The 15,182-nt window shown below is 39.6% G+C and overlaps 1 protein-coding gene across 10 annotated transcripts in view; it reads left to right on the forward strand.

Annotated features, from left to right (window-relative positions):
- The window catches only part of LOC135196433 (neural-cadherin-like), a 352,116-nt gene that overhangs the window by 317 nt on the left and 336,617 nt on the right, over positions 1-15,182 (forward strand). For all 10 annotated transcript variants that reach the window (XM_064223258.1, XM_064223257.1, XM_064223259.1 and 7 more), the window contains exon 2: positions 4,612-6,007. In XM_064223258.1, the coding sequence (XP_064079328.1) occupies positions 4,702-6,007 (1,306 nt within the window). In that variant the 5' untranslated portion in view covers positions 4,612-4,701. The remainder of the gene's footprint in view (positions 1-4,611; positions 6,008-15,182) is intronic.

The raw sequence follows: 15,182 nt of genomic DNA on the forward strand, positions 1-15,182 counted from the left end.
AAATTATTGTACCAATACAAGTGTGAAAAAGAACGTTAACTGGTCGGTTATCATAGTCCTCAAAACCCTCACTTACTTCGGTTTGGATTTGAATAAATGTGCCGAGCAGTTCGTGGGTCTTGTTTTGGAAAAAATAATAGCGAGTGATACTAACGGTGGATAATGGCATCTTTTGTTTTGACCTTAGTTGTGGCTCAGTCAGGTACACGGGCAAGACGTTAATACCTTCCAGCAACTTAAACGAACCAAGGAAACGAACGTGCTGTCGACCAGCATTGGTTTGTTGAATGTTGCCCCATGGATTTTTTAAATACTGAATGTTGTTGTGTGAGCAGTGTGAAAAACATCCAAATGGATCCTTTTTTGTGTGTGTGATCTTTGGTATAATTGAATTTGTCAGCTCATGTTTAACACAATCGGCCAGTGTATTTTACCGTTTGATGTAAATCCTTTGTAAGTAGTTGCTGGTGAGGTAATCGGCCAGTTCTAGCAAGGCCCTCACATCGTTCTTCTTTGTTTGAAAGCCAATTTGTATCTGTTTTGGCTCAGGTTAAGGGTCGTTCATTTCGTTTCTTACCATTTTCCCCAACTGCGTGGAATTCTGTCTATTTATTTTGAAACTATTAGGCCTAGTTTGAAGATGAAACAGTTCAGTTAAAGGACCCCGGTCGTGGGGCCCGGTGACCCATTCATCAGGCTCCCTCAGTCATTGATTTACTTAAAGCATGGACGGAGCCCGGCATCACGAAACACCCCCCCCCCACCCCAATTGAGCTCCTTGTCCCCTCTCCCTCACTTTTCCTGCGTGGAAAAGCCCTTTTTTCGGTGGGGGGAGTAGTATGTCAGGTTGTAAAGGCCAGAGAATGTTAGGCAATGGAGTGCAACGGCAATATTAATCTACAAAGGAGTAAAATCGTTAGCTCGAATCGGCCTTTGACAGGGTGTTGAATGTTGGACGTGTTTCAGGCATTGTGAGTTTTTCTTGGTCAGATTATGGGATGATGTCTAATCTTTGTTATTCTTAAAAACATATATGAACACATTCTTGGGAAAGAAGTTAGGTTGCCAGCAAGGTTCATAGTTTAGTTATGAATTTATGTAAATATTCGTAGTGTTATTCACTGCCATTCCCCAGTAACTGCAATTGTAAATTTCTCTCTCTCTCTCTCTCTCTCTCTCTCTCTCTCTCTCTCTCTCTCTCTCTCTCTCTCTATTTCAGTGTCGAGCGTCGAGGTACAAAAATGTCTGGCATTTCCGTTTCAACCTTGTTTTTTGCTCCTGGGTAGATGTGCAATGCAGGGGAAGTAGGAAGTGACAATTCGTTTTCTGTGCTAGACCTAAAGACCATCATTGCAATGTTTTATTCTTCAAATCTAAGGTCACAGCAGTTGCATTCTATTGTTTAGGAAACATCCGTTCTGTACCACCTACGTTAACAGCAGTCGTTATTGGGTGTCTTCTGTGTTATATAAGTTGTAATCGGTTGCTTTGGGTTGTGTATTATTGTTTCTTTAGTATTTGTAACTAATAAGACAGTTTACAGATAGTTGCCCCGATTCTCTTGCACTGCATGTCGAAATCCTATCACAAGCTAACTCACGGATTTTATAGGTAAAATTTATATATAGAAAGATTATGAAAGAAATGTGCCTTTTTCCAGTTACTCCTGTGAAATGACAACTCGTAGACATATGAAATGAGACAACTCTTAGGCATGTGTGAAAAGACACAACTATTAGGCATATGTGAAATGACACGACTCTTGGTTATAGTATATAATAGTGGCAAAATGACTTATTATATAACACATATGAACGTGTAATCCCATTATCTATTATTATTGTTTCCAGGAAATCGAATCACTATTCGACAGTTCAATTAATTATTAATTGTGCTAGACTTCTTCAGTGGCATTACAGCAATTAGCATTTCTTTCCTAGAATGAGATCCTAAGCCCGTACCTACTACTACCTGGCCAGCCAGTTTTATGACTGAATACCCCAGCGCGTTTCCCTGACGGTCCCATTCAAGCGAGATTTATTCTTACTACAGGTAGTGAGAGTGGTGCGTGGGCCCTGCTGTTTTAGGAAGAGTTATAATCGCATTAGAACCTATGTGGTACACCCCCTTTTTTTTAACATAGTTTAGTCGTTACCAGGCAAAACGTCATGGAAGCTTACTGAACTTCCCTGCTTTGGGTCAACGGCAGTTTTCAAGATCGTTCTTATTTGATTGACTTATTAGTAAACAGTTACTCTTCAGTCATTCTTGTTGCGTCATCTGTAGGTGTTAGAAATACTTATCTTTTTTTTTTCACGCGCAACTTTGCAGATATCGACTTACAAGATATGGTTCTTTATATACAAGATATGGTTCTTTATATCCATATATTTAACTAACCAGTTCTGTCATGATTAGGTATGTAGTATATAGGATGACTAGCATCGAGTGATATCTGCTGCTCGTTTTTTCCTGACACGTCGCCTCAGGATGATGATGGTGGTTTCACGAGATGAAAATCGTTGGTCAGACACTCGGTTCTTCCTATTACAGTACAGTTTGCAGATTAAATGCACTATATGGTAATGCAGCCAACCTTGCATTTATCTATCCATTTTTGTTGTTAGCAAACCCGTCAATTAAATAAAAATGTAGCATTTCTTTAGACGCTTGACCATTGGGGTAGGACTATGGCCGTCAGTGTACCTCTCGCGCGCGGTGCACTGTTGGCGTTACTTGATATTCTTTGCAGCGTCCCTTCGACCCCTAGCTGCAACCCCTTTCATTCCTTTTACTGTACCTCCATTCAGTGTCATTTCTTTTATCTTACTTTCCGTATTCTTTCTAACAATTGTTTCATAGTGCAGTACTAGGTTTCCCCTCAGTTACACCTTTGTAACCGTTTAACTGTCAATTTCTGTTTCGGTGCTGAAAGACCTCACAGGTCCTAGCGCTTGGGCTTCTTCCATCATTCTAGATTCCTTCTATTCTGTCCTTCCTTACAGCACCGTTTGCAGATCAACTGCATTGATTTGGCAATGCAGCCAAGCTTGCGTTTATCAGTCCACTTTTTTTTTTTTTTTTTTTTTTTTTTTTTTTTTTTTATTTTTTTTTTTTTTTTTTGTTAATCCCGTCAAAAAGGAAAGAAAAAAAAATTCTGAGCATTTCTTTAGACGCGCCTCGTGGGGGGGGGGGGGGGGGGGGCGGTTGTTAGTGCCGTCAATGCACCTCACATGGTGCAATGTAGGCATTACTTAAGGTTTAAGGTTCTTTGCAGAGTCTCTTCGGTCCCTAGCGGTAACTACTTTCATTCCTTTTACTGTAACTCCGTTCATATCTTCCATCTTACTTTCCAGCCTTTCCTAATAATTGATCCATAGTGCAGCCGCGAACCTTCCTCATGTGACACCTGTCAAACCTTTTCGCTGTCAATTTCTGTTTCAGCGCTGAATGGCCTTACTTGCCCCAGTGCTTGGCGTTATGGCTAAAACCTATAAAACCTATAGATGCGTAACTGTGAGGATTTAAAAGATAATTTTTTGCTGTCTGGATTTCATTGTATATTATTTCGGTTTTTAATTTTCATCTGACTTGGCAATTGTGTATGATTTTTAGTTATACATTTTTGGTATGAAACCTTAATGCAATCTACAATTCAAATCTTAGCTTTCATGTTGATATCTTAGCATTAAATTAATCTTGTTAATAAAATTGAATAACTATGAATGGTGTTAACGTGTTAGTGGAAAACTACATTAACTGTCTGAATGGAGGACTTTTATTGTGAAACGCTGGTATATTGACTTGATGAGTTGGTAAATGATGTAAGTAAAGTTAACTATAGTAGATTCACATCAACCGTGCGTTCGATGTCTAGGCCAGTCCCTTACAACGCTCCTGATTGACTGTTGACATGCCAATCACAGGGCTGGAAACTCTCAGTCTCTCTCGTAGACATTAAATGGACGGTTGATGCGAATCTACTACAGTACCTTAAGTGAATGATGGACTTGTCTAGTGAACCATGGTACAGTAACTTCATCAGTTGTTAACAAGCTTGAATGAATAACTGTATTGATATAAGTAGACACATTCCGTTAGGTTTTTGAGGATCTAACAATGGCGAATTTCTGGAAGTCTGATGTTGTAGTAAAATATTGAGAGGAAAATGATAGTATGTACGTTGGTTTTAATATTTGCTTTAAAGCAACATGAGATAGTATAGTCTTACTGTATTCTTAATATACATTATGAGCTTTTCCTTACGATCACACGGTAAGAGGGCCATTAGCATAATGATGAGTACTTAAAAGGATTTGTTACTTTGTACCTAGATTGCTGTTATATAATTTCGGGCGTTATGCAGTTTATCGCCTTCAATTTTGAAGGAAGAGGCTAATCAGCATGCATTGTTTCCATCGTAAACGGAACAGAAGTTTTACACTGTCGTATGTTAGTGCTTCATTATTTTAATGAGTTTTCAGTCAAGGAATGTTGCTGTACTTGAAACAATGTGTCAGCCGTTTCCATCTTATTTGTATATATATATGTGCCTCGGTGATTTAGGTCAAGTTTGACGTTTAATAATACTTTGCATTTTTTGTTTTTCAGATTGAATTGGGAAGTGCAGTGATGGGGTGTTGACGCATGTTGGAGTGTAGGCAGTGTGAAGTGTGTATATATATAATAAATAAATAACAAATGGTGTTAGGAACAATGTCGTTAGGTCGCATAGGGACGGCGTTAGTGCTGGCGGCCGTGGCAGCGTGTGCACGGGCTCATCAAGAGGCCTCCTTGCCCGAGGTCATGTACAGCACAGCGGTGCCCCACGACGTCTCCCCAGCACACATCGTTCACAAAATCAAATTAAAAGACGGCCAGGCGGTCAACAGGCTCATGGATACCGAATACTCCGATTACTTCGCCGTCTTGGACAACGGGGAGGTCATGACAGTGGCCAAGGTGGCGCCCCTTCTGGGCAAGATCGTCAACCTGAAGGTGTCGACGGGCTTCCCGGACGGACGGACGCAGCTCTTCGTCGTCCGCATCGCCGTCAAGGATCAGCAGGCCATGCTCCGCTTCCTGAAGCCCGAGTACGACGCCTACGTCTACGAGAATATGCCTGCTGGGACAGAGCTTCAAGGGTTGGACGAGCTGGAAGCCATGGGCGACGAGGAAATCAGGTACGAGCTCTTGGGAGGGCACTCAGTCTTCGCCCTCCACCACGTCGGGGGCATCCCGACGGTGGTCACTCGGCAGTCCCTCGATCGTGAGGCGGAAGACCTCTACAAGTTGACCCTGAGGGCTTTCGACAAGGAGGGACTCGACTCGACGGAGGCCAAGATCATCGTCCACATCCAGGACATGAACGACCACGCCCCCGTCTTCACGCAGAGCATGTTCTACTTCTTCGTGCCCCTCAACTTCAGTCGCTTCGACAAGATCGGCCGCGTGGTGGCCCACGACGGCGACGGGGACAAGGTGGTCTACCGCCTGGCCTACCCGTCCAACACCTTCACGATCATCCCGCAGACGGGCGAGATCATGCTCATCGAGCCGCCGGAGACCCTCGTCTACGAGCTCGAACTCGAGGCCTTCGACAAGAGGAAGCCGACACTGTACTCGGACACCTTGGCCAAGGCCCACATCGAGTTCCGGTACCCGACCGATTCCCTCTTCACGGGCGAGAGCAACGACATTGACTCCGAAGACGTGTACCCGGACCACGCCCTCTCCAAGAGGAGCGCTGGCAGGGTCAAGCGAGGTCAGCTGCGACACACGAAGGAGATGGTGTTTTCGGAGGCCGACGGGTCCGTCGAGGGGAAGGTGGTCTTCCAGCTGGAGAAGGAGATCCAGTGGGAGACCTTCAAGATCCGAGATGACAACCCTTGGGTCGAGGTCGACCCCAACGGCGCTGTCAGGGTCAAGAAGAAGTGGGACTACGAGGAACTGGGACCCGAGAAGACCATCGACTTCTGGGTCACCATCACGAACAACGATCGAAGTGGTGAGTAGGTAGTGCCCTTTTGCTCACTCTCTTACATTGACTTGGCTTTTACAGGAAAAATGTTTTCTGGGAAACGTTTTTAAAGTGGTTTCACCTCATTTTTGTTGTACTTCAGAACAGGTGAGCATTTCTTCATTTCTGCATGTGTCTCGGGAATTTTATTTTATTTTATTCTTTTTTGCACACTGGTAATTTTTATATTTTGGTTACAGCAGTTTATTATTTAGCTTTTTTGTGTAATTTTGTTTTGGGGAGAGGAAGTGTAATTCAATGATTATAACTACGTACGTATATTTTAGGTCTCTCTATTTATATATATATTGGCTATAAAATTGAAGTTTTTTGTACATTTGCCTGTGTGTATCACAGAAAAATCCACTCCTTCCATTGTTTGTAATCATTGTTTTGTTGTAGCCCTTTTCTCTTAAAATCCATGTTTGTGAAATGCAAAACAATTCACATTCTTGTAGAAGGCTGTAAGGGAAAGAGTCTTCCTTGTTAATTCTTTCTCATGATAAACTACACTAAATTTGTGAATTTTTCCTGCCGTATATGTTGTGCAATATAACTAAGTGGGCCAGGAAGTGCTCTCCTGTGATATTTTATGGAATAATAACGCTAAATTATTGCATACTAAAAGGAATTTAGCATTTTTTTAAAATACCAATCGTGCAACCTCGTGTAATCTCCAGAATTCGTCGTGTACCGTCGTTTGTGCTCTGTCACCAAAGCTAAAAAGGATGCACGTCCTTGATCGCGTCAGGAGTGGTCATTCAAGATAAACGGGTTTATTGCCATTGACATGGGTGTCACCGGAGAAGAAGTGGGCGTTGTTGACTCTCTCTCTCTCTCTCTCTCTCTCTCTCTCTCTCTCTCTCTCTCTCTCTCTCTCTCTCTCAATTTGCGGTTAAAAGAAGCTGACTCAATGACGACGATGTTCTGATGATATGATGGAAGGAGGAGCTAGGACGTGACTGCCCTCTGGTCAGACACTTTTGACACGACCATGAGATGTGCTGTTGTTTCTTTTGCCGAGGTGGTTTTATGGGTAATAAGTCTTATATCGACCTGCTTCTCTTTTAGTTTATCACCAGTGTTGGGACAGAGGATTTTGGGTGGAAAATTTCGGGATGAATTTAAAGACAATTTTTTTTCTTTATTGATAGGTGATATTTACACACGTCGTTTTTCTCAGAATTTGTCTCGTGTTGCAATTTTTTTCAAATCATAGTTTGATGTTGCAATCTTCTCCATATTTGATGTTGCAATCCTTTTATGTTTACATTTGATATTCGTTGTTGATATTTTTATCAGTTGATAAAGCTTCGTAGCCATTGCAGATTGCAATGCCCGTCTTTTCATATCAACAGGATGTAACGAATCGTGTAGTATTCTTGTCGTGGGTTCTTCGGAGATTGTAGGAAATTCTCCCCCGTTACTGGTCCTGTGTGTGTGTGTGTGTGTGTGTGCCACTTCCGGTCATCAGATGGGCATTTCCTGAAGGCGCCCGGTTGCTCATTTCCTAGATTCACTCATTTTCTTTTGTGTGTGTGTATGTGTCATGAGCAGTGTGGAGAAAGTGTCAAATCAAGATGAGGAGGATTTGCAATTCGAACTTTGAAAAGTTCGAGCGAAGATGCAGCGCATTATAAGCATAGGGCAGTTCATCTAGTACTTTAATGATTTATTTGTATTTTTAGCTATTTGTTGATTAATTTATTATTGTAACGCCGTTTCCTTTTCGGGTAACCGAGCTCGTCTTTCTGTATTTCCTATTATCTTCTGTGTCTTCTTTCGAATGAGCGCCATATTCTTTGGAAACTTGAATTTCAAGTCGGAGACGCATGTAGGCTTCTTCCATATGAATAGGAGTTTATATTCTGAATAATAATAATAAAATAATAATAATAATAATATGTATTACTAGAAGTAACAACTAGGCGACTGATATGTATGTGAAAAATGAAGGTTACCTTTAGTTCTTAGCTGCCAATAAGATCGGTAGTATTTTATAAAGCTTGTTGCAGATTTCAGACGCTAGTTTGTGGAGTCCATTGAGTTCACATGTTGATAGAGGCAGCAGAACACCTTAGCCTTTAATTAATATGCAGATGTATTCCTATCCCCACTTTCATTCTTACTTTAGTTTTCCTACCAGCATCTACCCCCTTCCCATTTTGCCTTTTCTGCTAACGGCCTTCTCCATTTACTTTTTTTTTTTTTTTTTTTTTTTTTTTTTTTTTTTTTTTTTTTTTTTTGTTTTGCTAACTGCTTTCCTTTCTGCCCTTTCTGTCAACCCAGCCGTTGTTTGTGCCCTCTCTGCTCTGTCTGCGACCCTCTACCACTTAGTCACCAGTTCTCAGGGTTGCAAGCGAGTCATGATTACGTCACTGCTTGTTTCGACTGCGCATCGTTCATGCCCCACAGTACTCTTCTCTCTCTCTCTCTCTCTCTCTCTCTCTCTCTCGTATATACACAAACAATCATATCTGTAAAACATATCTGATCTAAGTTTTGTTAACGAAGCCCAACTTCCCTAACTCGAGGTGAGAAGTCATTAGTTTCGATGATCGGTTTTCGCGAGATTCCATGTATCTTTTTTTTTTTTCATCCATGCAGAATGAAAGCAAACTTGACTGACTATCTTACTGTTTGGGCAGGTTGCAAGCAGATCATGATTGCTCTCTGGAAGCTCTCCGGCGACGGCCGTTGGTTTCGAAGGCTCGAATTTCGCGTGCGGGTTGGATGGCCGCAAGATATCCTCTTCAAACTGCCTCTGCGGACGAAATCTGCTCTTCAGGTTTCTCTCTGATTAGGTCTTTCTGTCTTTGCTCTAACGAGCTTCTAATTACACTCGTATATCTCATTTTCTTGGTTTATATATTGAGCTAGATATTCATCCTGTTTTTTATGCCTTCCACGAAGTACTTGCATGTGTCCATTGTCTGGTATTCCTTTGTCCGTTTCTCCAAGATTTTTCCCTCGTTGGCCGCGAGTTCGATTCTCAGGCATCCATTGAGATGTGAGAGATGCGTATTTCTGGTGATAAAAGTTCACTCGACGTGGTTCGGAAGTCACACATATAAAGCCGTTGGTCCCGTTGCTGAATAACCATTGGTTCCATGCAACGTAAAAAATCCATACAAACAATCCAATATTTTTCCTTTGTCAGGGTTGTTTTCCGCCTTCGTCCTTTATCTTTTTTCACTATCATTCATTTACTATCCGGTACTGTGCTCTATTTGCAATCGTTCAATTTTGTGCTGTGCTTTCCATTCGTTGCATCGTCTCATTGTCTCCACATATTTCTCCTTTTGTGCCCCTCCTGCTGCCTTGGGGCATTCGTTTAGTGTCCTTGTCGTTTCTCTCTCTCTCTCTCTCTCTCTCTCTCTCTCTCTTCTCTCTAGTTTCCTGTGGCTGAGTCAAAGCTGCATCAACTTCAGCGTCAGCATCAGCGCACCCCCCCCCCCCCCCCCCCCCCTTGCCGTCTCTCGTTCCTTAGGGCTGCCGATAATAAACATGACTGGAGAGCGGCGGCCGGGTGCGTTGGGGGGGGGGGGGGGGAGGGGGGTTTTGTTGGGGGGGGAGCGCTTTAATAATGCAGTCAGCAATTTTGTATGTAAACAAAGAAAGCCTAGTGTTTGTCACGCTGCATGTGAGCCGAATGCTGATATAGCTCCAGTGGTTTCCCTTCCCCTTTTCCCCCCTCCCAGACCCGCATCCCTTCCTCATTTCCCCTTCCCTCCTCTTTCCCCCCAGCTTCCACTCTCGCTACTCTGCCGGCAGGGTTGCTCTTTGCCTTATCCTTTCCACTCCCTTTGCTGCTGCTTCTTTTTCTTCTTCTTCCTCCTCTTAGCCTTTGTTCCTCCGCCCTTTTCCTCATCATGTTTGCTTTGTTTTGTTTTCGCTGAATTTACATTTTTTTTTTCTTTGTGGGGGAGAAATATGGGAGATTCTCTCTCTCTCTCTCTCTCTCTCTCTCTCTCTCTCTCTCTCTCTCTCTCTCTCTCTCTCCTTTTTTTGAGCCACTCTGTGATCTTTTAAGAAACCCCGAAAGTGAGCAGAAAAGTTTTAAAAGGAGAGAGTTACGGCCAATAATAACAGTGGTTCCAGAGTTCCTGTTTTATTTTCAGTTTTTCACAATTGATAGTGACGGCAGTTATTCAGTAGATTAAAGGTAATTCTTAGGACGTGGATTCCTTTGCTGCATGTCTCTTTTTTTTTCAAAGGTATTTCGTGGCTGGAATACATAATGTGATTTTGATCTTTCATTTAGCAGAGAGTTTCGAAATCTGAGGAAGTTATATTTGTTTGAACAATAAGTGAATGGCGTCTAGCATTGCATAGATAACACTCTCTCTCTCTCTCTCTCTCTCTCTCTCTCTCTCATATATATATATATATATATATATATATATATATATATATGTATATATATATATATATATATATATATATATATACATATATATATATGTATGATATATATATATATATATATAATATATCTATATATATCATATATATATAATATATATATATCTAATAAAAGGAGCCCATAAAAACACCAAAAATGTAGAGAGAAAGTACTATATTTCAGAGACTGCTGTCTCTCTCTTCAGGTATATGAATGAGAAAAATACCTGAAGAGAGAGACAGCAGTCTCTGAAATATAGTACTTTTCTCTCTACATTTTGGTGTTTTTATGGGCTCCTTTTATTAGATGGAATTCTGTTGTTACAGAACATTTTTACCAGTCATATATATATATATATATATACTTTCATTCATCTGATGATTAACTATTGTTAATATTGTTTGTGCTTATTTCATTTGTAGATCAATACTGTTTATTTTTTTTCCTACCTAAGATGGACCTAGGCCTGAGGCGCTGTCAATTTTTCGTGACTCATACGTGTATCCCCTTCAGATGGTTTCCTTTGAATTACATCGCGGCGATTTATAAGAGGTTTTTTGGGGGGGGTTTATAATTGCAAATTGATATCACCTTTTTGTTGAATTTTTTGGAGATTATAGAGCTGAAAGAATAAAATGATGATACAGTTAGTTTTTATTATATATATATATATAGCTATATATATATATATATATATAATATTTACAAACCAATATCAATGTACAAAAGTGAGAGAATTGCGTCCGTTAGGTTAGGGGAAAATGCTCGTGCTTTGGTCGACAAGACTGTAGTTGTTTTAATCTTTAAAAGAAATTGGAACGAATTTGTGTCACGTATTGTGTACTCACCGATGTCTTTCGAAATCTCGACTGCTGGTGGTGGTGTCTCGTTCGTGCGTGTTCATGAACCCGGTTAGGTACAGGGCACGGTTTCTACCGCAGTATTTTTAGACTTCTTTTTAGACTTAGTCATCTCGTTCGAGAGAGAGAGAGAGAGAGAGAGAGAGAGAGAGAGAGAGAGAGAGAGAGAGAGACGAGCGAGCGAGCGAGCTCTGTCAGCTGATCGTTTCTCGTGTTGCCTCTGGCTTTCCTACTAAACAGTTATATTCGTTTTGCAACTTCCTATGATGTTTGTGGATGTTTTTCTTGAATTTGTTTTGCCGTGGACGGTATCTAATTGTTTTTAGGTTAATTATACATTATATTTTAAGTTGAGGGTCAGTACATCTGCTTATACTCTTCCGTTTATTGAAATTGTATCATATACTGATTTTTATTTATTTATTTATTTTTATTTATTTATTTTATTTTTATTTATTTATTTTTATTTGTTTCAGCCGTCGAATCTATAATGCTTTATGGAAGAATTGCGAATTAAAACGGGTTACCTCTTTAAGTATCAACAGATAAAACAGTTTAGATGTTTTTAAAAGACAACAAGATTTTACTTATGCTGGAGGTTGCCACGTCATGGTCGTATGACGCCACGTCATGGCTGAATAGATAATCCACCGAATTTATACAGAAGTAACCAAGAGAGAGAGAGAGGGAGAGAGTTCTAGGAAAGACCAAAACTAAAGATCGTTGGAAATTCCCTTCTGGTTCCAGTAATTCATTTAATGAAGCGTTTTAGGAGAAGTGGGCGAAGCGGGGCGCCCCACCCCTTCCACCCTTCCCCCCCCCTCCCCACCCCCCTTCCTTCCCTAACCTTCCCCTCCCCCTCCCCTACTGAAGTGTTGCATTGAAGTCGTCGTTCGGGTTTTGTGTGCTTTATTTCCTATGCAATGAGGAGTCTCCTGAAGAAGACGACTCCCCCCCCCTTCTGTTTTTTCCCTCCCCCCGCCCCCCCTGCTGATGCTCCTGCTGCAGGGGACCCGTGCTTAGAATTTAATTTCATAAGTGTGGCAATTAGTGAAGTTAGAGAGAGAGAGAGAGAGAGAAGAGAGAAGAGAGAGAGAGAGAGAGAGTCTCTCTCTCGCCTTCCGCGTCAGGATATGCAAAGGGGTGCAAGGCTTGGAATAATGATAAAAATAAAAATCGAGGTGGAAGCTGATGAGGTTAAATTGTTATGGCTGTAGTATAGTATATATGAGGAGTGTGAGAAATGTCCCTAGAAGATGCAGAGGTGTTGTGAAAAAGGTGGGTAAGAGGGGTGGGGAGTATTCGTTAAGTGTGGATCTCGTGTGTTTTGAACTTGCTTGGTCGCGTTGAAAAATGGAGGTGAATGGGTTTGTCGGAAATGCAAAAATTGCGAAGTTTGATTTGAGCGCTCAATCTCTCTATTTTGTTTGTGTATGTATATGTATGTATATATATATATATATATAGTATATATATATATATATATATATATATATATGTGTGTGTGTGTGTGTGTGTGTACATATACATAGTATAAATAAAGGTTTTTTGCCACGAAGGAAAAAATGAAAAAGCGAGATAGCAAAAAACCTTTATTTATACATAGCATCACGTTTTATATACTTCGTGATCAAATTATTCATACATAGTATATATACACATGCAGTTAGCTACATATATATATATATATATATATATATATATATATATATATATGTATGTGCAATATTATAAAGTAGATTGTTCTGAGCTGTAATGCTAAAATTCTACAGCATATGCAAGACAGTAAACTGAAGATTGCAATTTTTTTTATCTTTATTTTTCAGCGGTAAGGATGTTCGTATGCTGAGTAATACGTTTGAAGCGTAACATGCAGTTTGCAGCTGTAGGGCTTGGGGGCTTTGTTTATGCATCCCCTCACCCCTTACCCCTCAATCCCCCGCCCCTGTATCCGTTTCCTTTTGGGCACAGATGGTTTGCCGTGTCTGTCCTTTGCTTGTTTGTTTGTCATTGGGAAGTGGTGTTGACGGAAAACTTCTGCAAGTAATAACGGGATCGGAAATAAGAAAAAATAAAAATAGCTGTCTTTGTCAAACTTCTTTTGATATTACAGTATAAGTCACTTTTTTTTTTCTTTTTTTTTATTAGTCGAGTTGAGACGTAGTACGCTATGCGATCCGTCCATCTCAATTCTTCACAACCATTTTTTAAAAATTGGATTCACATACTTCAATAACGGAGAGTTGGCTCAACCGACCCTCCACGTACTTCTAGCTTGATTTCCGTCCTACTATCTAATTATATATATATATATATATATATATATATATATATATTATATATTATTTATATATATAGAGAGAGAGAGAGAGAGAGAGAGAGAGAGAGAGAGAGAGAGAAGAGAGAGAGAGAAGAAAGAGAGAGAGAGGAATTCTTGCTCTATGAATTTTAAAAGAAGAGCGAGAGGTGTATTGTTTACAACTTCATCCATTCTTTAAAAAGATTCTACCTTTTTCGTAAGTTTGTCTTTTCTGTGGTTTAGTATATAATATATATATATATATATATATATATATATATATATATATATATATATATATATATAGATATATATATATATAAGTATATATATATGTAATATATATATGTATATATTATGGTTTATATATTGTATATATATATATGTGTTTATATATATATTGTGTATAATATATATGTTATCTATATTATGTATATATCCATATAATATGTATAGATATATAATATATATATATATATATATATATATATACTATTTGGTGTCCTAGAGGGTTGACACCTTTTTTTTTTTTTTTTTTTTTTTTTCAGGGTACCGAGGAAAGGTCGTGCCAATCCTATTTTCGAAGAGTTCGTTTTGGAATTTAATCGTAGCGTTTAGTGACCTGGCAATTGTAGCTTGCCCCGTTCCTGCAACCCGATACGTGATGAAGGGGAGGAACCTTTTTTTTTTATATGCCAGACTTAGTCTGATCGAGAGTGGTGTGAATGACCACTGTTGCAAGAAGTAGGACGAATAAGTAGGATAATAATCCACATTTCATAAATGAACTGTGATGCATATTTTAAGACAGTTCTTAAAGGATTTCCATTACTAATAATATATAATGTATCTATTATATATATGATTTATTATAAGGTGTGTGTGTGTGTGTGTGTGTGTATATATATAATAGTATATAATAATAATAATATATATATATATATATATATATATATAATATATATATATAAATTTTTTGTTTTTTTTTTTTTTTTTTTTTTCCTTCGTGGCCACAAAAAAAAAAAAACCTAGAATTACATACGTCACTATATATACTGTGTGAATGAATGTATGGGATATATATATATATATATATATATAAATGAATTATTATACTTTACTTTAGCACGTGATTCATTTATCACACATATCCACTGGTGAAAAATAAGAGGCGTGGTGTAGGGTCCTGACCGGTTTCGACTTTATTTTTTTTTTTTTTTTATTAGTTTTTTATTTATTCATTTTTATTTTGAAATGGAGAAGCTTAAAAACAATGCAACGTCTGTGGACATTACGATACATCTCGTTGGACTGTCTTCTCCTCCTCCTCCTCCTCCTCCTCCCTAAAGTTCCCCTCGGCTGTCAGTGTGTATCGTTAGCCACAGGGAAGAGAAGTGGTTCCCGAACTGGCTCTTCAGAAGAGCCTGGCGGTCTCCCAGAAGGAGTTGCAGGATATCGCATCTCGGATCCTGAGCAGCAGGAGAGGTGATGCTGGTGGTGACCTCATGTTGTTTGTTTCAGGGTGCGTTCAGACAGTTTTTATTCTTTTGTGTGTGTATCACGGTTGTGTTTTCTTTATAATTATCGCAATTTTCGTCT

This window comes from Macrobrachium nipponense, chromosome 17 (genome assembly GCF_015104395.2).
Source record: "Macrobrachium nipponense isolate FS-2020 chromosome 17, ASM1510439v2, whole genome shotgun sequence".
Taxonomy (NCBI): domain Eukaryota; kingdom Metazoa; phylum Arthropoda; class Malacostraca; order Decapoda; family Palaemonidae; genus Macrobrachium; species Macrobrachium nipponense.